This window comes from Somniosus microcephalus, chromosome 32 (genome assembly GCF_052327205.1).
Source record: "Somniosus microcephalus isolate GS21.2 chromosome 32, FLI_Smic_1.0, whole genome shotgun sequence".
NCBI lineage: Eukaryota > Metazoa > Chordata > Chondrichthyes > Squaliformes > Somniosidae > Somniosus > Somniosus microcephalus.
In genome coordinates, this window is record NC_141018.1 from 15,841,250 (window position 1) to 15,865,169 (window position 23,920).

At 43.9% G+C, this 23,920-nt stretch overlaps 1 protein-coding gene across 5 annotated transcripts in view; it reads right to left on the reverse strand.

Annotated features, from left to right (window-relative positions):
- The window catches only part of slc12a1 (solute carrier family 12 member 1), a 102,858-nt gene that overhangs the window by 41,414 nt on the left and 37,524 nt on the right, over window positions 1-23,920 (reverse strand). For all 5 annotated transcript variants that reach the window (XM_085972123.1, XM_085972121.1, XM_085972119.1 and 2 more), the window contains exons 13-18: window positions 23,437-23,538; window positions 23,028-23,183; window positions 20,475-20,574; window positions 16,381-16,492; window positions 10,619-10,759; window positions 5,507-5,613 (exon numbers count right to left, since the gene is read on the reverse strand). In XM_085972123.1, the coding sequence (XP_085828249.1) occupies window positions 5,507-5,613; window positions 10,619-10,759; window positions 16,381-16,492; window positions 20,475-20,574; window positions 23,028-23,183; window positions 23,437-23,538 (718 nt within the window). The remainder of the gene's footprint in view (window positions 1-5,506; window positions 5,614-10,618; window positions 10,760-16,380; window positions 16,493-20,474; window positions 20,575-23,027; window positions 23,184-23,436; window positions 23,539-23,920) is intronic.

A 23,920-nucleotide genomic window follows, 5' to 3' on the forward strand; every position in this document is an offset into this window, starting at 1 on the left:
GTGACATCTTGGGGGCCTATTTTCCTCACGTTAATGCCCTGTAACACCTGGATCTAGTTCATAACTCAGGAAGAATGGGGCAGAGAACCATAACACTATATTTCTGCTCCAGTGGCACAAGACCCTTTTTTTCTGGGCAAATCCTGGGATGAGTCTGGGACTGTTGCATCGAAGTTCAACAGGCCTGTTTAAATAAAAAAGACTTGCATTTATATAGCACCTTTCACGACCACCATGATGACCCAAAGCGCTTTACAGCCAATGAAGTACTTTTTGAAGTGCAGTCACTTGTTGTAAGGGAAGAAACGCAGCAGCCAATTTGCGCACAGCAAGCTCCACGAACAGCAATGTGATAATGACCAGATAATCTGTTTTAATGATGTTGATTGAGGGATAAACATTGGCTAGGACACTGGGGATAACACCCTTGCTCTTCTTCGAAATAGTGCCGTGGGAACTTTATGTCCAGAGAGCGCAGATGGGGCCTCAGTTTAACATCTCATCCGAAAGACAGCACCTCCTACAGCGCAGCACTCCTCCAGTATTGTACTGGACTGTCAGCCTAGAATTTTGTACTCAAGTCTCTGGAGTGGGACGTGAACCCACAACCTTCTGACTCAGAGGCAAGAGTGTTATCCACTGAGCCACGACTGACACTCGTACACTGATGATGCAGAAGAGATGTTAAGATTCATATAAATTTCCTCAGTTAACGCCAGGATGGGGGGTCAAGTCTAAGAAGTACTCAGACAAAGAGGGAATTAAAGCTTAGCTGGCAGTGCCTGAAAACAAAAAGTTTAAAAGGAGTAGCTATCAATTGCCAGTTTTATTTTCTTCCAATGAGTAAGAAAGGGAGAATGAATTTCCAACTTTGTTGCTGAAGTAACCCTTCACTATGTAATGAACAGTGATTAATAGGACTACCTTGGGAGGGGACGGGGGATATTCTTTGCCAGGCACCACAACTGGAGTCCCCTTATATGCTACTGAAGGAAGAGGAGGATGAGCAAGAAATGCAAGATTCCAGGAAAATTAGACAATATTGGAGGAGAGTGCCTACCCACAAGTACCCAGCCAACGGAATATAACCAGGCTCAAATTCACAAGGAAAATCGTCACGGAGTTGTCGAACTTGCTGCAGAAGGACCTGCAGCCAAACAACAGATCAGGCACAGCACTACCAAAGGCAGTGATAGTCCCAAACTCTCGGATTTTTTGGTCTCAGGCTATTTCCAGGGGACAGTGGAGATATCAGAAGGGTAAGTCAATCTGCAGTGTATTGCTACCTAAACCAGGTGACCGATGCATTGTTTATACAAGCTAACAATTTTATAATTTTCCCAAAGGGCTGTAAATGTGAGGGAGCTGGAGTTTTTTTTCTTCCAGAAGGCAGGTTTATCTAAAGTCAAGTGTTTCAGTGATGGCAGCATACAGCTCTGCGTGCTCCATGGTGAACCGCCTTAAAATGAAATGTGCCACGACTGCTGGCAGGGAGACGGGCATGGTTCTACACTGATGTTCAAACACAAGTTGAACATTGATTGGATTCCATTTTAATGGCATATTCAATTTAAGACAGTCCACCATGCTACTTTGTATAACCAGCAATTTGAGGATTGGCTGCTGGATGACCACAGTTATCCAATGAAGTCATAGCTCATGGTGCCTTTGAAGTGTAAGCAGGAGCCCTTTAATGAACCTCGTTATGTCTGCTGCATCCTCAGACTCCAAGTACCTTTGGCATCTACAACAGCCATTCGGCAGACCGAGCAAGAGGAGACCTTCTCCTAAATATCCCCCTTAAAAGCTTCACATTTTAAGACCTCCCTACATTGAAGGACAAAGGAAACAATAAATATTTCCTACAGTTCCAGGTCACCCTCTCAATCTGGAAAGCAGGCCACTCGTCCGCAACATAATGTTGGGGTAAATTTCAATGGGATGAAATCTGGATGGATTCTAAAGTGGGTGGGTGATCTGCTCTGCTAGATTGCCATCCAGGCGGTGAAGATGAAAATGCACCCCATTATTTCCTAGGCAACATAAATGAAACTGAATGTGAAGGCTGCAAATGCAAATGGAAATATTTATTTTCTTACATTTACTCTTCATGCCACTCACGGCAACCACAGTGTGTGCGTGCCTGCAAGTCAAATGTACTCTAGTGCTTCTACAAAGTCTACCCCTAAAGCCTGCAAGAAGTTGACTTTCTGCAAGGGATTTCTGGGAAACTGGTGGTTCAGGACCTTCATCGGCACATGTATCAGATGGCCCGGTCTCAGGCTGCTGCAGGTGCAATCCTGCATGGAATCCTGGTCTTGGCTGCTTCCTGCCATGTGGGAAGTCAATGCAGTTGTATCGATGTTGTGCCATCGAGAGGGAACACCATCATCTCATCCTGTCACTTCAATTCTAATCCAACTTGTAGGATCAATGTCACTGTACCCGTTGATTAGCAGATCTCAAAGCAAGTGAAGACATTGATAAATCCTCTACCAATGGCTGTCTCCATTTGTCCATCTGATCAATCAACCTGTCCACGGAAGAGTTCAGATTATGGCCATGGCCTGAATGGCAGGAGTGAAAGCATTCATGAGGGATGCAAAGACTAGTATTATAGCCTGTTCCACATTCGCTACAAGTTGATAGGCAAATCTTCCAATTGCATCCAGTTCACCACACTTTAGGATGTGAAACCTCTCGAGAGGGTGCAGAGATTTACCAGAATGGTTCCGGGGATGGGGGAATCTTAGCTACAAGGACAGGTTGGAGAAGCTGGATTGGTTTTCATTAGAGCAAAGGAGGTTGAGGGTTGATTTGATAGAGGTGTACAAGATTATGACGGGTTTGGATAGGCTAGACAGGGAAAGGCCGTTCCCACTAGTTGATTGTACAAGGACTAGGGGACACAGATTTAAGGTTTTGGGCAAGATATACAGGGGGGGAACGTGAGGAAAAACTTTTTTTTACGCAGCGAGTGGTGATGACGACCTGGAATTCGCTGCCGACGGAAGTGACAATGATTTCAAGGGGAGACTGGATTGCTCTACGGAACCGGCACGGACTCGATGTGCCAATGGCCTCCTTTTGTGGCATTATGACTATGACTTAAGCAATCTTTCATGCTCCACCCAGTTTACCCTCAAACTGATGAGCTATAACCCGTGAGGGGCGTTTATGGGCTGCTGCTTAGCAGGGTGAGATCCAGTGATGGAATGCAGTGTGAGGTGCTAGGTGCCTCCAGCGAAATAATCCCCTTCCCCACCTCCAGTGAATCAGAGTTGTTAACTTCTACTTGTTCGCAAAGAGCCTTTGCTTCAGCGCCAACATAATACTGCTGCTTCATGCTAAAGGGGTTAAATTCAGAAGCGCCCACTTTTGGGCACACCCAGCACAGTGGCCCACAGGTAGGTACTCCAGTTTGGGATCGGGGGCTTCGAAATCGGGGTGGGCATCAGGGACTGGGCTAAATGGTTGGGGGGCCTGGAGGTTGGGGATCTTGGGACCGGGAATGGCGACGATCGGGATGGTGAAGGTAAGTACTTACCTTTTTTTTTTTTTAAACTTGTGATGCCTAGGGTTGTTTTTTCCTGAGGCAGCCAGCGCTTAAAAATTTTAAAATACAGAAACCCAAACCTAAACCGCCAACTTCCGGTTTTAATGGAGGTGGGTTGATTACCAATCCGCTCTCGGGAAGCGGTAGGTCAATAAAGGAGGTTGCATGCCTCCATTTTAACTGCATTTTTATTTTTAACCCAGAGGCCAAGTTTCCCTGGGCTCAGGGTTCCCAAAGGAGAGTGAGAAGGGGCAAATCCATAAGGTAAATACATTTACAACACTGCTTGTGGGCCAGGAGGAGCCCCCAAGCCAATCTCTTTACAGACCCCGCGATGTTCCCCACCACCACCCCACCGTCGCAATTTCCGACTTACCCCAACCCCCTGCGATCTCCTACTTACCTGGCATCTGCTTTCCCATCTGACAGGCAGCCAACCTGTCAATCTGGCTGGTTGTTGGGCAAGAAACTGGTTAAGAAAATTTAAAAAACGTCCTGCATTTAATTTCTGCAGAACGTCCGGGAAACCCATACTTCTGGAATCATTCCTCCGGCTGTATTCACGGCACTGAGTAAAGATCAGGGCCAGTGTCTCCAGTTGGTAAAATTGAAAAAAAAAATGCTCATTCACCAATAGTTATCTTTTTTTATTAAATGTATTTATTCACAGGATGTGGGCATTGCTGGCAATGCCAACATTTATTGCCCCTCTCGAATTGCCCTCGAGAAGGTGATGAGCTGTTGCTTTGATAAGTACAAATTTAATAGAAGGGGGTGGGATTTCTCCCAATCTCCGGCGATAGCTTCAGTGGAAACCCCGAAGAAAAAGCATGAACGCAGTTTCTGCCGAAGTTACAGCAAGAGCCCTGTGAAAATTCTACCCCAAAATGTTCAAGGGCCTTTAACGTCAGTTTTTATTGCTAAGTTAACAAAATTCCACCCCCCCCCCCCCACGTTTTACTTTTAATGTAGTCTAAAAATACGAAAAAAAAATCAGTGGGGGGAAAATGCACTCACCCCCAAAAAAAAACCTAGATAAATGCAGGGGGAAAGTAAGTAAAAAAAAAATTAACTTTGAACTTTACTCATTGCTTGTTTTCTCAAGTTTTAGTGATGTGAAGCTAAAGGACAATCCATTATTATTTTGAGTTCACGGACACCACTTTTCTGGGTCTCAACAGCAAACTTTTACTTAATCTCACACAGATTTACTTTTAATTTAAAAGTAAAGTTAAGAAACCTATGTTTATTGTTCTAGCTCCAGCCACGTACATGCCACTATGACTGGGATATTAAAAATTGTTGTGGATTATGCACATAGGAACAGTTATGATCTTGTTTTTAGTTAGCAATACCATGATGTGTGGTCAGCCTTTGACTGATAGTTACCGCATTGATAACCTCAGTTTTCAGGGGCTATGTCAGTACACTGTAGTCTTTACATCATAATATAAGTAGGAGCAAAAAAAAGAGATTTGCTGTAGTATAAAGAGTATATGCCCAACAGTGACACCCAAGGACGATCCAGGGCCCCTTAAAAAAATCCAAACTCTGCCGAAAATTGGGTGCAGAGATGCATGGGCATTGCATCAGTGACCTCAGCATGGCAAATACAGCACGCAAAATGCATGCTGATGTCACGATTGTGATGTGTCTTCAGACTTTACTTTTTGATAGAAAACAATGGGAACTTTTCATGGGGAGGAGGGGGCGGGGTTCTCATTCAATTTTCACCAGTACACCATCCAAAAATGTATCAGTGGAAATTGGTGAAAACTGAATTTAACAGATCCCTAAAGATATTTTGCTTTTAGAGAAGGAATGTTTTTTGGCTCACATATAAATGTGCAGACATTACTCTGCAGCATTTGCTGAAATTGCTCAATAAAAAAAGTCACTACTTCTAAAAGCCACACTAACTTTAAATCAAACATAGCAAGAACTACCTACTGCAAAATGCCAACGTAATTCTCAACATCCTGAGAATGAGTAGTACGCCAGTCTCTTTTGTATCCAATCACAAGTGTATTCGGCTTCATTCGACCCAATCCAGAGGCCTAGTGGAATACAAGTTAAATCGTATCCAATTAAACATTTATGGTAAAGTTTGTGAAAATTTTGCAGATTTCACCCAGAACATTTTCTTCAGATTGTCCGAACATGAGATTTTCCTATTACATTTGACAAGAAAACCAGCATCCTCATTAAAAAGTTAGATAAAATTAACATTCTGTTAATAATGACACTATCTTAATAATCTCATACCGTGGGAAGAGTTTAAACAGTTCTTCAAGTGTAGTATGTGTTTTTTCATTTTAAATCATTGTTAATAGTCAAGCATATTTTATCACAATTAATAATTATTTGAGGGTGAAGTTCTTTTTGGTGCAGAGACAGTGTTAAATGGGTGTTCACTTATTTGCACTTTTTTATGCAATATTAAGAAAATTTACTCTCTGCTTTCAAGAAGTGATTGTGTATGTTACCTTTAGCACACCTTAATGTACGGCTGAGTAACCAAACCAAAAGCACCTACAATAATGCAGATTAACTAGCTAAACCATCACTTAACTGGATTAAATGATGCACTGTAAACCAATCAAACTCTGTCCCCGAGGAAAATAGAGCGACCATACAAAGAGCACAAATTCTAGTTTATAGAGGAAGATTCAAACAGAATATTGTAGATGGTGTGAAAATATGGTACTCTATGATGCATAGAGAGAATTGACCAATAACCTTAGGATCATGATTACACGGGGAGTAATTTTCCTAGCCGTGAATGAAGGATCCTGTATCCAGAAGAGCTGAAGAAATATGCAAATAAATTAGGGAAATGAGCAAAAAACAGAATAACCATCATGGGGGATTTCAACTACCCCAAATGGCCAGAAGAGGTAGGTAAAGGGGATAAGGGAATGGCATTCCTACAATGTGTACAGGACTCCTTTCTAACCCAGTATGAAAGAAGTCCAACAAGGGAGGTTTTGCTACTGGATCTGGTAATAGGGAATGAACTAGAAAGAAAAAAAAAAAGAGGACTTGCATTTATATAGCGCCTTTCACAGCAGCCAATTTGCGCTCAGCAAGCTCCCACAAACAGCAATGTGATAATGGCCCAGATATTCCGATCGCAGGCCTCCTGCGGGCAGAGGACTGCGATCTGGAAAAATCTGTGGCCTTACCCAAGGGCTCCCGGGAGGCGTACAATTCCGGTGCTGGGCCTCTCCAAACTGCCGGTGTGCAGGCCCACGTATCCCAGAGGCGCAGGTAGTTCGCAGCGTCCCTGGAATCATGTGGGCCATGGGGAGCCAATCAAAGAAGGGAATCTCCCTTCATACGTTTGACAGGAAGACCTGTCAAATATATGAATGGAAATCACCCCCAAAACATAGTAAAACTTGAAATAAATTTTTTATTTTTTATTTTTTAAAATCACATTTTTTAAAGTGTCTTGAGTACAATAAATTACAGGAAACTTTTGATTTACCGGCACCTAAATAACCGGAAATCTCGGTTAACTGGCAAAATTCAGGAGTAGGTTCAGGTAAGTTTTATTACTTGCCTTCCTCGATCTGTTGCTGTGCAAGGGTGTGGCTGCAGCTGTTGCTAAGCTACAGAGACGCTTGGAGCTTGTGGCCATTGTTCTGAACCTGTTGCTAAGCAACAGGGTTTGTTGCTTTATACGGAGCTCTCAGCTCCGTATCTTTTACTATAGCTTTTGGTTATCCGGAATTGTTGATGAACCAGCACCACGTTGGTCCCGTCGGTGCCGGATAAAAAAAAGTTTCCTGTAACTACTTTAAACAAAACTTTAAATTTTTCAAAAAAAGAATTAAAGTTTTTTTTTTTTACAGGGCTAAAAATAAACTTACCTTTTTTTTTAAAAAAAAAGTATTTTTAAATGATAAACCAGTGGAATTTTTTTTTCCCAACTCTTATCCTGGTAAAAGTAGGCCTTACGCCTGCTTTTACCAGGCGCAAGAATTGTAAGGGTTTTCTGCAGGCGGAGGGTCTCCAAAAAGCAGAACTATCCGCCCGCAGAGGCCCTCCTCTCGGGCAGCCGGAGCTTTCTTGACAGATCGGAAATGCCAGTTTCCAGCGCATGCCTGAAACCGGCATTTCCGATGTCCCTACGGGTGGGTACACAGCGCGTACCCACCCGTAGGGATCAGAATATCCGGCCCAAATAACCAGATAATGTTTTTCATATGTTCATTGAGGGATAAATATTGGCCAGGATAACTCCCCTGCTCTTCTTCGAAATAGTGCCATGGGATCTTTTACGCCCACTTGAGAGAGCAGACGGGGCCTCAGTTTAACTACTCATCCGAAAGACGGCACCTCCAACGGTGCAGCGCTCCCTCAGTACTGCACTGGAGTGTCAGCCTAGATTTGTGCTCAAGTCCCTGGAGTAGGACTTGAACCCACAACCTTCTAACTCGGAGGAGTGTGCTACCCACTGAGCCACAGCTGACACCGAGCAGATAAGAGAAGTAAAGTAGGGGAACATCTAGGCAATAGTGACCATAATATAACATGGTTTAGGATAATAATTGAGGAGGATACGAGCATGACAAAGGCTAGGATAATAGATTGGAGAAAAGCTGATTGAGGGTCTGAGACTAGAACGAGAAAATAAAAATGGACAACAATATTAGCAAACAATGTAGAACAGCAATGGGAAACATTTTAAAACAGTGTTCAACAGAGCCCATGAAAAATATATTTGGCTAAAAAACAAACTAAACACTAATGAGACACCATGAATGATGACATAAGGGAAAAATTGAGGGCAAGGAAAGGGATATGGACAGCAATGGAGAGCATGACAAGAGAGAATACAAAGAGCTGGGGGAAAGAAGTCAAAAAAAATTAGGAAGGCAAAGAGGAGCTATGAAATTAAATTATCAAGGAACATAAAACAAAAATAGTAAAATATTCTACAGGCATAAATAAAAAAAGTAAAGCCGGGATAGGAATAGGGCCACTATTCTATCCACTAACTCCGGATAAAATGCCTGGTCCGGATGGATTGCATCCGTGCATTTTAAAAGAATCTGGGGGAAGAGATTGCAGAGGCACTATTACAAATATTTAATAATTCATTAGCAAAAGGTGTAGTGCCAGAGGACTGGTGGATAGCCAACATTATACCTATATTTAAGAAGGGAGATAAAACATGTCCAAGGAACTATAGACCAGTCAGCTTAACAGTAGGAAAAATAATGGAATCCCTATTAAAAGGAGAAAATAGAAAAACCATCTAGAAACCAAAAATATGATGATTGGTCAACATGGATTTCAAAAGGGAAAGTCTTGCTTGACTAATTGCTTCAATTTTTTGAAGAGGTAACAGAGCAGACGAGGGTAATGCAGATGTAATATATCTAGATTTCCAAAAGGCCTTCGATAAGGTACCACATAATAGACTGACAAATAAGGTCAGTGCATGCGGAGTCAGGGGACAAGTAGCAGAATGGATAGCTAGCTGGCTTCAAGACAGAAAGCAGAGTGTAGAGGTAAAGGGTAGCTATTCAGAGTGTCGGAAGGTGGGAAGTGGGGTCCCACAAGGATCAGTGTTGGGACCACTGTTCACAATTTATATTAACGATTTAGACTTTGGAATCAAGAACCCAATTTCTAAATTTGCAAACGACACCAAATTTGGGGGAAGGAGGGAAGAGAGTCAATACTGAGGAGGACTGCAACAAATTACAAGACAACATTAATAAACTTGCAGAATGAGCATAGAATTGGCAAATGAATTTCAACATAGAGAAGTGTGAGGTATTACATTTTGGAAAGAAAAATAAGGAGGTCACATATTACTTGAAAAATACAAATCTAAATGGGGTAGAGGAGCAAAGGGGAGTACAAATACACACATTACTAAAAAGAGGTGATGCAGATCAATAAGGGGCCATAAAAAAAACAAACCAAGCACTATGGTTTATTTCTAGAGGATAGAATTGAAAAGTAGAGAAGTTATGCTAAACTTGTATCAAATCTTGGTTAGACTACACTTGGAGTACTGCATACAGTTCTGGTCACCATATAAAAAAAGGACAGAGGCAATGGAGAGAGTGCAGAGAAAATTTACAATCTCAGAACTGTCAGGAAAGGATGAACAGGCTGGGTCTCTTTTCTCTTTTGAAAAAAGGTTGAGGGGTGACCTAATAGAGGTCTTTAAAATTATGAAAGGTTTTGATAGAGTAGACACAGAAGAGCAAAACTAGAGACCATCAATATAAGATAGTCACCAATAAATCCAATAGGGAATTCAGAAGAAACATCTTTACCCAGAGAGTAGTGAGAATGTGGAACTCACTAGCACAGAAGTTGAGGCAAATAGTGTAGATGCATTTAAGGGGAAGCTAGATAAGCATATGAGGGAGAAGGGAATAGAGGGTAATGCTGATAGAGTTAGATGAGGAAGCTCAAGTGGAGCATAAACTCCAGCATGGACTGGTTGGGCCAAATGGCCTGTTTCTGTGCTGTATATTCGATGTAATTGTATGTTAGGACTAGGTTTTGAGAACTGTGTCCAGTCCTGGTCAGAGACATTCAACCATTGGAGGAAGTGCACAGTAAAAAGATGTATTTATATAGGGAGATGAAGGAAGGTGGGAGGCAGCTGATGTGGACTATAAACACCGGTTTAGACCTACTGAGCAGAATGGCATGTTTCTGCGCTGTAAAATTCAAAGTAATTCCTGATTCTGAATTCAACAACAGAGAACTATTTTGAGTCCCATCCCATTAACACCAACAACATAGCACACTCGACTAACCAATTAAGCCAGTTTCGCTAATATCATCAACCTACTTTGAAGTAATATAAATGCAGTCACCCGTTTGGAAGAATACTGCTAGTAAACAGCATACATTCTACAAACTGTAATGCATTAAAAAAATATTGGTGCCTGCTAATTGGCGCACAGCTACTTAATTTAATTTAAACAGTGTATATACATCTACCAGATCAGATGTAATTAGACTCAGTACTTTCAGTGGATAACCTTTGGTGCCTTAAGAACTTGATTAATTTAGAGCAACAACCTGAAGTAAGCACTTTACTCCATCACGCAGATTGTCTCCAGCCACTGCTGCATAGAAGGCTTTTTTTTTGGTCTTCGCAAGCCACTGCTGGTATTTATCCATGTGCACGTTCATGTCACTTACAGTTTGCTTTCGTGGGCCCTAACAGAAAACAGTAATACAATAATCAGATGGAAAAGTTTAACTATTATTTTGATTATGCTTTTCTTAAACTCATTTTAAATTCCCAATTCCTAAACTTTTCTTCTACTTCAACACGAGATATTCTGGAACTCTCAAATGTTGACAACATGTAAACTCTTTTCAGGTGAAGCTCTAACTTGCTATTTTTCCTTTTTCTTCTCTTATTCTGAGACGGTGACCCCTGGTTCTCAACTCCCTGCATCTACCCTGTCAAGCCCTGTAAGAATTTTGTATGTTTCAATGAGATCACCTCTCATCTAAACTCGAGAATATAGGCCTAGTCTACTCAATCTCTCCTCAAAGGACAATCCCCCCATCCCAGGAATCAGTCTGGTGAACCTTCGTTGCACTCCCTCTATGGCAAGTATATCCTTCCTTAGGTAAGGAGACCAAAACTGTACACAATACTCCAGGTGTGGTCTTACCAGGGCCCTATACAACTGCACGTTGGTTTGGAGTTCGACCTCCAAGTGAGCGCAGACGCAAGCGTCATCTGCATATTGTAATTTGACGACAGAGAATGGGACGACCTTGGATCTGGACTGGAGGTGACGGAGGTTGAACAGTTTCCTGTTTGTTCTGTAAATTAGCTCCACTCCAGCGGGGAGCTTACGGAGGGTGAGATGGAGTATTGCATCAAGGAGATCGAGAAGAGTATTGGTACGATGACACAGCCTTGTCTGACCCCGGTCCGTACATGAATTGGGTCTGTGGTGGAACCATTGGTCAGGATCACGGCTTGCATGTCGTGAAGCAGGCGGAGGATGGTGACAAACTTTGAGGGCAGCCGAATTTGAGGAGGCACTCCATAATCCCTCACGGTTGACCGTGTCGAAGGCCTTTGTGAGATCAAAGGCGGCCATATACAGTGGTTGGTGCTGTTCCCTGCATTTCTCTTGTAATTGACATGTGGTGAAGATCATGTCCATTGTGCCCCTTAGTGGCCGGAATCCACATTGTAACTCTGGGAGGAGCTCATCGTCCACTGGGAGAAGGCGACCGAGGAGGATTCTTGCGATGAATTTCCTGATGGAAGACAGCAGGGAAACTCCTCTAATTACCGCAATCGGACTGCATTTCTTGAAGATGGTCACAATTACGGCATCGGAGATCCCCTGGGCCTTACACTAAACATCCGTAAGACAAAAGGTCCTCTACCAACCTGCCCCCACCACACAGTACTGCCCCCCCGATTATCAAAATCCACAACAAGGCCTTGGACAACGTGGACCACTTTCCATACCTCGGGAGCCTACTGTCAACAAGGGCAGACGTCGATGACTAAGTCCAACACCACCTTCAGTGTGCCAGTGCAGCCTTTGGTTGCCTGAGGAAGAGTGTTTGAAGACCAATACCTCAGACCCAGCACTAAGCTCATGGTCTACAGAGCAGCAGTGATACCCGCCCTGCTGTATGCCTCAGAGACATGGGCCATGTACAGCAGGCACCTCAAAGCATTGGAGAGGTACCATCAACGCTGCCTCCGCAAGATCCTGCAAATCCATTGGCAGGATAGGCACACCAACGTCAGTGTTCTCGTTCAGGCCAACATCCCCAGCATCGAAGCTTTGACCATGCTCGATCAGCTCCGATGGACATGTCACATCGTCCGCATGCCCGATATGAGACTCCCAAAACAAGCGCTCTACTCGGAGCTCCAACACGGCAAGAGAGCCCCAGGTGGGCAGAGGAAATGCTTCAAGGACACACTCAAAGCCTCCTTGAAAAAGTGCAACATCCCCACCGACACCTGGGAATCCCTGGCCCCAAGACCGCACGAAGTGGAGGAGAAGCATCCGGGAAGGCGCCAAACACTGAGTCGCTTCGCCGGGAGCAAGCGCAAGTCAACCCAAGCACCCCACCCACCCGCCCCTTCAACCATCGTCTGCCCCACCTGTGACAGAGACTGTAGGTCCCGCATTGGACTCAGTCACCTGAGGACTCATTTTTAATGTGGAAGTAAGTCATCCTCGGTTCCGAGGGACTGCCTAAGAAAATATAATTGCAGCAAGGCGTCTTTACTCTTATACTCAAATCCTCTTGTAATAAAGGCCAACATACCATTTGCTTTCCTAATTGCTTGCTGTACCTGCATATTAACTTTCAGGGATTCATGTACAAGGACACCCAGGTCCCTCTGAACACCAACATTTCCCAATCTCTCACCATTTAAAAAATACTTTGCTTTTCTATTTTTCCTACCAAAGTGGATAACTTCACATTTCTCCAGATTATATTCCATTTGCCATGTTCTTGCCCACTCACTTAGCCTGTCTATAGCCCCTTGAAGCCACCTTGCATCCTCCTCACAACTTACAAAGCTAGGTGGGAATGTATCAGCAGCAAACTTGGATATATTACATTTGGTCCCCTCATCCAAATCATTGATGTAGATTGTGAATAGCTGAGGCCCAAGCACTGATCCTTGTGGTACCCCACTAGTTACAGCCTGCCAATCTGAAAATGACCCGTTTATTCCTACTGTTTTCTGTCAGTCAGTTAGCCAATCCTCAATCTATAATCCATGCTAGTGTGGCGTTGCCACATTGGGGAAACACTATGTAGATAAACCTGTATAATCCCCTTTTAACTGCTGTATTCCCCTCCCCCCGCAAGACAGTTGCAAGCTGAGAGGAATAAGGCACGTTCAGACTTGCCTGCTGCTGAGAGAAGGAAAACCAATCAGGTTCCAGCAGGCGACCAATCCGTGAGTCATCACAGGTTCGCGGGCTTTACGAATTCAGTACTGTATTGTGAGAGTTGGAGTAAAGACCTATTTCTTGTAGCTCGCTGTGTTGCCTATTTCTTTACGCGGGAGACCGTAGTCCCCCACATTGGTGACCCCGAATGTCGGCGGCCAAAGCCCCCGACTCACGCAGCCCTACAGAGGCCAGCAACGACCCGATGGCAACCAGCAGCAGCCTGATGTCGGCCGGCGCCGCGTCCTTGAAGCTCCCCACCTTTGGGGAACACCAAGCACCAGCTTGGTTCGCGCACTCGGAGGCCCAATTCACCCTTCGCAGGGTTCAAGACGATGAAGAAAGGTACCTCCACGTAGTCTCAGCACTAGCAAGCTCTACCGCCGCCGAAATTCTCGACCTGCTGGGGAACCCACCACAGACCGGCAAGTACTCAACCATTAAGGGCCGCTTGCTGCAGCCTTACGGCCTGTCCAGGGAGGAGAGGGCCCACAGGCTTCTCACTACCAGGCCTCGGCGATTCTACCCCGACCCAGTTGATGAGCCGGATGCTTGCGCTCCTGGGCTCTGAACCGCAGTGCTTTTTGTTTCGGGCCCTTATCCTCAGCCTGCTTCCTCAGCAGGTACAGACTGTCCTCACGGGGTCCCCGATCACGGACTGCATACAACTGGCAGCCGCCGCGGACAAAGTCTTCGCCGTCGCCCAACTCGGCTGTGCAGCCGCGAGGCTCCCCGACACCACCGAGTGCGCGCCGCTTCTTCGGCAGTCCCTCGGAACCGAGGATGACTTGCTTCCATATTAAAAATGAGTTCGCAGGTGACTGATGAGTCCAATGCGGGACCTACAGTCTCTGTCACAAGTGGGGTGCTTGGGTTGATGTGCGTTATTTGCGCTTGGCTTCCGTTTGCTCCCGAAGAGACTAGGTATTCGGCGCCTTCCCGGATGCTTCTCCTCCACTTTGCACGGTCTTGGGCCAGGGATTCCCAGGTGTCGGTGGGGATGTTACACTTTTTCAAGGAGGCTGTGTGTCCTTGAAGCGTTTCCTCTGCCCACCTGGGGCTCACTTGCCGTGTCGGAGCTCCGAGTAGAGCGCTTGTTTTGGGAGTCGCATATTGGGCATGCAGACGATGTGGCCCATCCATCGGAGCTGATCGAGTGTGGTCAAAGCTTCGATGCTGGGGATGTTGGCCTGAGCAAGAACACTCACGGTGTGCCTATCCTGCCAATGGATTTGCAGGATCTTGCGGAGGCAGTGTTGGTGGTACCTCTCCAGTGCTTTGAGGTGCCTGCTGTACATGGTCCATGTCTCTGAGGTATACAGGAGGGTGGGTATCACTACTGCTCTGTAGACCATGAGCTTAGTGCCAGGTTTGAGGTCCTGGTCTTCACTCTCTTCCTCAGGCGACCGAAGGTTGCACTGGCACACAGAAGGCGGTGTTGGACTTACTCATCGACGTCTGCCTTTGTTGACAGTAGGCTCCAGAGGTATGGAAAATGGTCCACGTTGTCCAAGGCTTTGTCATGGATTTTGATAATCGGGAGGCAGTACTGTGTGGCAGGGGCAGGTTGGTAGAGGACCTGTGTCTTACAGATGTTTAGTGTAAGGCCTATGCTCTCGTACGCTTCGGTGAAGGTGTTGACGATGGTTTGGAGTTCAACCTCCGAGTGAGCGCAGACGCAAGCGTTGTCTGCATACTGTAATTCGACGACACAGGATGGGACGACCTTGGATCTGGACTGGAGGCGACGGAGGTTGAACAGTTTCCCGTTTGTTCTGTAAATTAGCTCCACTCCAACAGGGAGCTTAGAAGGCGAGATGGAGCTTTGCGCAAGGAAGATCGAGAAGAGCATTGGTGCAATGACAGCCTTGCTTGACCCCGGTTCATACATGAATTGGGTCTGTGGTGGAATCGTTGGTCATGATCACGGCTTGCATGTCTTCGTGAAACAGGTGGAGGTGACAAACTTTTGAGGGCAGCCGAATTTGAAGAGGACACTCCATAATCCCGCACGGTTGACGGTGTCAAAGGCCTTTGTGAGGTCAAAGGCGGCCATGTACAGCGGTTGGTGCTGTTCCCTGCATTTCTCTTGTAATTGGCGCGCGGTGAAGATCATGTCCATTGTGCCTCTTAGTGGGCAGAATCCGCATTGCGACTCTTGGTTGCAATGCGATAATCCTCTTGGGAATGACTAGCACTATAAAAAGAAAGATTTACAGGAATCCCCTCTGTCAGAATAGTGTTAAGAAATCCAATGAGTGTGTCCTGGGCTCTTTGAACATGGAGTAGAATACTGGGAGCTGCTGGAAAGTTGGCATGGGGTACACTCGCAGAAGACCCATCTTTGGAAAATGACCTGGACTGCCTCCTGTTGGAAGGTCTATTTATGTGGCTGCACCCGAGCCCTGCTGAGGGAGTTCAACATCTAGTCTGCACTCGTCAGAGGCCATACTGGCAGGTCAGCTGACCCTTTACATTCTCAAGCACCAGATCTGAAGGTTGTTTGGACAAGCATCTGCATTTGAAATGACTTGGGGTCAGCCATAATTTGAGCGAAGGGTGTAAACCTCACTTCTGTCCAAGCCCCTCTGATCGGGACATCCCATCCTGAACTAGAAGCACTGGTGACCAGTGCCAGCATTAGGATAGCTGTAGCCACAGTCCCGAGGGATTTGTACCATGGGACGATGCAATAATTCAATTAGGATGTAGAGGGTGACAAACAATGATGAATAATGGTTTACAAGGGGAGCATATATCCAGCTTTCCCCCCAAAAAAATCATATAGGCAGCCACTATGATCTATGAACATTTAGCATTGTGCTGCATTTTAAAAAGTGATCAAAATTGCCACACAGAAATCTGTAATATAGTAATTACCATAAATACTTGACTACAGATGCACAGACTAAAATTCTTGGTGAAAGAAAGTGTTAAATCCAACAAGGCTGGCCTGGACATAGGTGATCCTGTCAATACGATACACTGTGGCCTACGGGGAGAAAAGAAACAGTAAACTATTTTTTGGGAAAAGCTTCATGAAATCATACATAGGACTGCTAAAAATGTTTCCATTTGAAAAAAAGAGTACATTCACTGTATTACATTATGCCCTCCTCAATTATATCACATTTTGAAGTAGCTTAATTTTTACTTTAAAAAGTATGACACTTTCATTTGATTTTTCAGTGCTTCTCAGGGGAGACGAGTTCCAGGAATAAGCAGTCTGAAAATAAAAATGCTGACTGCTGGGTTAGAAATCGGGTGGAAACATACTTTCAATGCATAGACTATATTTCCAGACAGAGTACTGTAGTAGGGGCAAGAACCCTGGAATCATTTAAGAAATAACTGGATGCTACAATGGGAGGGAGACGTCAGGATCCCTGGATGGGTGAACAAAGAGTGCCAAATGGCCTTCCTCAACCATAATTACCTTGATCATTTACAGTAGCAAATGGGAGCTGATGCAAGAAAAAAGACTGCAATTAGTAATTTGGGAGTCAGTCCAGCTTACACATCAAGTGCACTGCTCCTGTTCATCACCGGGGCATGTGGCTAAGAAAATCAGCTCCATTCGACTTCAGGGATAGAGCGGGGGAATGGGACTGACTGGATTGCTCTACAGAGAGCCGGCATGGACTCGATGGGCCAAATGGTCTCCTTCTGTGCCGTTATGACATTCACACACGAGTTAGGAACAACTAGTTCAAGTTCACAGCCAGCATCATGCCATGATTTTATTGGCCTCAAAAATGCAGCCCTGACTGATACTGTACTGACTTTAGCAATTGGTTTTATTTTGTTCCACTGAGACAATTTACAGTGTCTCCCATATCACCAATGTATTTTTCTGATTAGAGGGAATGGACTGTCCTGTCAACTTATTAAAAAAAAAATTAACTTCCATACATTTTCTTCAGCTGGGCAAAGTTGTTTAATGTCTCGTATCAAAATACTCCAGTCACAATACAGATGAAACTGGTTTATATCAGCAATGTGATGCATCACACAGTGCATTCGAAATCTTAACTTTGCAAGACCCAGAGATGGCCATTAGCCACCCTACGAAGAACTGGATGTTATTATTGATAGATGCTCAACATAATCAGTGGGAAAGTCATAAGCTTCAATGATTGGGTTTTCGCAACTGAAATCTGTATTGATAAGTTTTTATGCAGATCTTATGCCAAAGTTATGATGGGTGATTGGGAGAACTCCTCGTTGCTTGCAAAAATCCAACCCCGTTGGTTTTAGTGACCAACCTATCTTGAGTTAATGTCTCAAGGTTGACATCTGTGACATGAAAGGATTCTTTTGGCATAAAGGCAATACCATACCAACTTATATTTAGCTCACCATCCAACACGTATTGTCCAGTTTCCAGCTCAATTTCAGTTTCTGGAATTGACACCAGGGGCTCGGTTTTCTTCACATTTACCACGTGCTTGGGCGGTCTCAGGGTAGAGAAGACAGGAAAATAGACAAGGAGGTCTCCTGCTGAATCTCCTCCCCCTGCCCCAAACTGGTTCCGCTGGTATTCCTCCTCTGCTTCCCCACCCGGGGTGGATCATCCTACCCACCATATTCCCATCCCACTGTATATTAAATGACAAATGAGCAGGGTTTACATCTATGGGGGATTTCCCTTAAATTTGGTCTGTTCTGTTCATCAGAAAGAACGTCTGCAGGGAAAAGCATTTGGATGTCTGTAGCAGCTAGAGGAATGCAGATGACGACTACAAAATAGCCTATAGAAGTGCTTAGATCATCCTACACTGCCGCTTTTTCCACCCTTCCAGCTACCCATTAATATTGAGCCAGGTTCATTCAGAACCAGTTCCAAATTATTTCTCTGCTAAATATCTAGGCTACTGTTCCCACTTAAATTTTATCTTGCTGACTTACGCTGTGGCATTGAGTGATGCATTTTAGCAACACATGATTGCCCCTCCCCCACACTAGTGGGCTCACAAGGAACAATGGTTGCAGCGTGGGAGCCCATCCTGAACATACATTAATCCTGCCCAGGAAAATGGGCTGAGTCAGAGTAGTTGGAAGTCTTGCCTGAACCCACTTCTGGAATTAATCCAGGCATTGAGGGAAATTTGACCATTGGATTTTGTCTGGGGAACAGGAATATTGCCCGACTCATACAAACATTAAACTGCGAAGTTTATAAAAGACAGTTTGCTCCAAAAAAAATCTTGCAAATTATTAGGCTAAGAAATGCACTCCAAAAAAGTTGTGTGGACTGATACAACTTTTGCTTTCCAAGAATGAGTTTTCTGTTTGTGTATTATCTTACCTGTAAATAAATCTGTCTTTTAGTTTTAGCTTGTATGTAATGGCTTGATAGTGGGGTATTTATCACCTTTCAAAGTAGGCATGGTGGGAATATGATGTGCTCTCGTGTGTCAGACCACAATTAAGGGTAATGGTTAGTCCTGCAGCTACTACCCTACTTATGGCATGCGTGAGGGTGCAGATTTCAATTTGATGCAGACTATGGCTGCTAATTGAAGATGCCATTTTTTGCTGTGAACACAAATTAAGAGTGTTGGGCGAAATCCGGAGCTGTAACCTGGAACCCTTCCTTTATTTAGTAAGACTCTCTTCAGAGGCAGCAACATTAAAAGATCCCAGCAATGTTTGGATATCTAGGACATTACACTACAAGATGATGCTGCTTATTGCAGTATTGGTTCTGCTGCAGGGTGTTCTAGTGCTTCAAATGCTATGATGTTCCTCAGAGGCAAGGCAACAGCTGATTTTAATTGAAAAGCAGTAATACTTGAACTGTCCAACACCTTGATCGATTTATCAATGCGTACAATGGACTTTGCAAGACCTCTTATTTTTTCCCCCAAGTTGTAGGTTCACATTTTCATCAGTGATAATTCTACTACATTTCCCAACATTTAGAAAGGCCAATCTACCAACTTAAATGCATTTTTCCATCTGAAGTAGGTTGAGTTTTAGCAGACTTTCAATGCCAAACTAAGTCACTTCTCTGCATTCTCCTTTGCCCTCAAATCAATTCTGTTCAACATAACTTCATTCTCTCACATTACAAGATTTCCAGTTTCATCTAACGGCATCTACAAGCAAGAGGATCTTCTGGCAGCAAACAGTTCCAGAACCACCTTTGAGGCATCAATTACCTATTGAGTTCTGATGGGGGAATTCATTCTAGAAATGTTAACTCGTCTATTTCACCACTGATGCTGCCTGACCTATTGAGTGTTTCTAGCATTTTGTTAACTCATTCAGTTCTTACCCTTATAACCTACAAATCTCTTTCTCAACCACATTTATGCAACTTAAAAAAAAAAAAATTTATGAAGTGGCTTATTTGACAATTGAATATCATTATCTGCATATTGTTATTTATCCAATAGCTGTGGTCATAGTCACGTCACCAAGAAACTGCTGGAGTAATGTTTTTCAGCATTTCTTAGGATTACTTTGTTAATTTGATTTTTTTTAAACTAGCAAAGACAGCTTATTCAAGTTAGTCCTCACTAATTCCTTCCAATTCTTATACTGCTTTTCAAATTTGATCAAAGGCTATTAATTACATTTCCCAATCAGTATCAAAATTCATCAAATAAAAACACAATCGCAAGAGTATCTAATAAGTTTATCAAAAGGTACTGACACTGAGGAACTGGTGAGGAAAATACTTTCCACCAGCGTTATCCAGTAAAAGTTAGAGTATTAACTTTTGTACAAACTTTAAGCTTCCTCACTGGATGTGCCAGAGAGCACTGACTTGTAAAATGGAAAATAAGCTTGATAGATTCCAGCCTTGAAATTCTACAGGAGTTTTCCCAATCTCCTGTCATAAGCTTTCAGCTATTTTTCTAGAAGCTCTACCAGGCTCCAGCTGAAGTTAGAGGAAATAGGGAGAACCTCCACAGGATTTAAGGGTCTCATAAAAGTCAACTTTAGTTATCCTCTTCCTATCGTACCTGAAGTTCTTAATATGATCGTTCACCCCAGTCAGTGAAAGGGCATCTTGAAGGGCAGTGACATAAGACATGGCCTGTGCTGAAGAACCCCAATTCACCTCTGTTAAAAACAGTATTTTAAAGAGTCAGTATCACAAATTGATACAAAATTATTTTCTTGATTTATCATACTGAAATTGGTCTTTTCATCGGTGGTTAAACAGCGTGGCCTTGAATTTCCACGGAATGAGTTGTACCACATTTGCACCAATATGAGAATTGCGCCTACCAATAGACTGGAGAGCTGTTTGCACCAGACTTGTGGATCAGCTCATTGCCGGATCAATTGGAGGAGTTACTGGCATAAATCTCAAGTAAAACAGATAAATGTGCTGGACTGCAGCCTTTGAAAGGTCAGTTCTGACTGAAGATGCAGCAGCAGGCTGGGGGAGAAGCAGGTATGGACCAAAGTGCTTGGCTCACCTCGGTTCAAGTCAAGTAGCTTGACTAGATGTTTCACGAGCATTATTAGGTCACTTTTCAATAAAACTACCACAGGAGCAGCTGAAGTAGGGGCAGGGGCATGGCCCAGAGGTATTAAAAAAAGACCACAACTTCAATGACATGGTCCTGCAAACCCTCCTTGATGAAAGACAGCAAGACTGCGTGCTGGGTGGCCATAGGAGAAGTCTCCAAAAAATGTCTCGTGCAATGTGGAGGGAGGTGACACTTGCACAGAGTGTCAACTCGCTCCCCAGGACTACAGATCAATACCGCAAGAAGTTCAATGACCTAGCCAGTGCCTCGATGTGGCACCATTTTGCTGATGTTTGGGTCATTGAATGGGGTCATTATCTACAGCAGCAGGAGATAGTCCTCGTCGCACACAAACCATCCGTTAACCTGATTTTCTTCCTTGAAGTGGTCTGGGAGGGCCAAATTTCAATGGATGAATGGATTGTGACAACTTCCAGCATATCTTGCTTTAACATGTAGGATCCTTTGCATCTTGTTCCACACAAACTTTGCAGTCAGAGAATGGTAGTTCTTCTTATTTAGAAAGTTGAGGGCTTTTTTTTTTATATATAAAGTGTCACTGATTGTACCCTTGGAAAGCCAGCAACCCCACAACACCGGATGGCTCTATCTCTCTACCTTGCTGTGGTGCAAAAGTCGATGCATTCACTAGCTCTCCTGTAAAGTGCAGTCATCACCATACTTCAGCCTGGTTGATATTAGAGATCTCCCATGGCTGCCTGAAATTACCCTATGCCATAAAGGTTGTAGCGTTGGTCATCATTACAGCCACACAGAGTGGCATTTTGGACAGAGCATGGCTGCAGGTTCTCATGCAATAGCTAGCAGCACTCCCTTATTTCTTCTCTGGTGAAGTGCAATCTTCTAATACACACCTCCTCACTAAGGCCCTCACAGGACCTGTATATTGATTGGGAGAGGGTAAAATCTGGACTGATGCTCTGCTGCTCCACCTCCATTATAAAATGGCACACAATGGTATGCCCATAGAGAATGGCATACCTTCTCCTGGGAAGCCCTTACTTGGGGGGCTCAAAATGTTCTTGTGGTTTCAGACTCAAACAAAACCAAGGTTGTGTAGGCAGAATGCTCCAAGAAGTTATTCCCAGCTGCAGTAATCACCGCTCAAACCCTACACACTCTTCAGGCACAGAAACTCCTCACTTTCACTTATCTCGGCAGATCCTGGCAAATCGGCACTGTAATCTCAATCTAAAATTACCCCTTGTGCATTTTGAGCGCACCAGGAAATTTGAGGCCTATTTTGCTGCCCAAAAAAACCCAGCATTTTTTCTGAGCAAAATATGGGTAACGAAGTTGAAATTCAGGACTTGATATTCTCTCAGGTGTTTTTAATTTTCTCGAGATGGGAGGTGGGGCAGTAATTTTGTGATTCTGCTCATTGACTGGGTGTTAACCTTTGCCCGTGCTCTTTATTTTGCTCCTGGGGTTATTTTTTTGTTTATTAAGCAGCAATTAGTATGGAACATGCAAAATTATTTAGCAATGACTTTATTCCACACTGCATTAACTTCTCCATTTAAAGCTGCCGTGAAAGCACCAGAGGAAGCCGGTAGAGTTCCAGTGAACCACTTTCCGGCCCCGGAGTTTCATTGCCAACTGGAGCGAGGGAGTCCTCGGAGCTGTCTGAAGAACTTTAAAAAAAAATATTCTCCTGCTGTTCCCGGGGCTTTGCATGGCTGCACTCGGAATACGACTGCATTAGCTCCTTCACGATTAAACCCGAGGGCCCCTCCGTTAGCCAGTGCACGCTGAACACCAAGGTCTAATGGGTGGCCCTTGCATCCACGGTTCTCACTGGGTAAACGGCAGGAAGGCGGAGCCCTTGTTTCTCCCAATGTCACGTCATTGGCATGCACCTGTCCACACTTCCAGCTGCATCCAGCCCAGATTTGCTGGAAAATCAGCAGAGTGGAAACAGAAAAGCTCGGGCCAAAATACTTTAAGCGTGTTTGAAAAGGTACACTCAATTCATCATTTTGTTCATATTCACTGACGGTAACTAAAGGCTCTCACCTGGTTTGTTGTAAATCACATAAATATTAAGGAATAATACAATTGCAACGGTGATTACAGCTGCCCACCAGTTGATGACAAACATGACAGCACAGCACAAAATAGTTCCAAGCAGCGACATCCACATGTTGTAAAATCTAAATGCAGGGCGCCATCCTGTTAAGTCAAATGGGATTACATCAATAATGGATTCACATTCTGTTCATTTTAAATTACAAGAGAAAATCTTTAAAAATGGCAATGTAAAAATTGTGTTCAAGATGCCAACTTATGCTGAACTGCAAAATTAATAATTCACAGAACTCTATAGCGTTTGAATGCTAAAACAATGCTAGATGGTAATCACTGACATGAGGACTTGAAATTTTGTAAATTTATATTCAGTTGCAGTCCATGCTTAAATACTAACCTGGAGTTTTTGAATATGAAGCATGAAAACATGAAAAGTTGATAAGTGCATATGAGGCCAAGAAGAAGTTCGAGATAACAGGAGCAATAGTATTCAGTTCAGCTGAAAAAAAATGAAAGTCGTCAATGTTTACATTTCAGATTTCATCAAAATTCAATATGGGCAAGTTCTTTACCAAGAAAGAATTTCTAAATTTGCCGATGAGGCAAACAGTGAGGATGATACCAGTCGACTGCAACAGGTCAGAGGCAGGCTAGCAGAATGGGCAGATGGAATTTAATACAGAGAAGTGTGAGGTGATGCATTTTGGAAGAAGGAACAGGAAGAGGCGATATACACTTAATGGCACAGTTTTAAAGAGTGTGCAGGGACAGAGGGACCTGGGAGTTAATGTACATAGGTCCCTGAAGGTGGCAGGACATATTGAGAGTGATTAGCAAAGCATATGGGATCTTGGGCTTCATAAATAGAGGTATTGAGTATA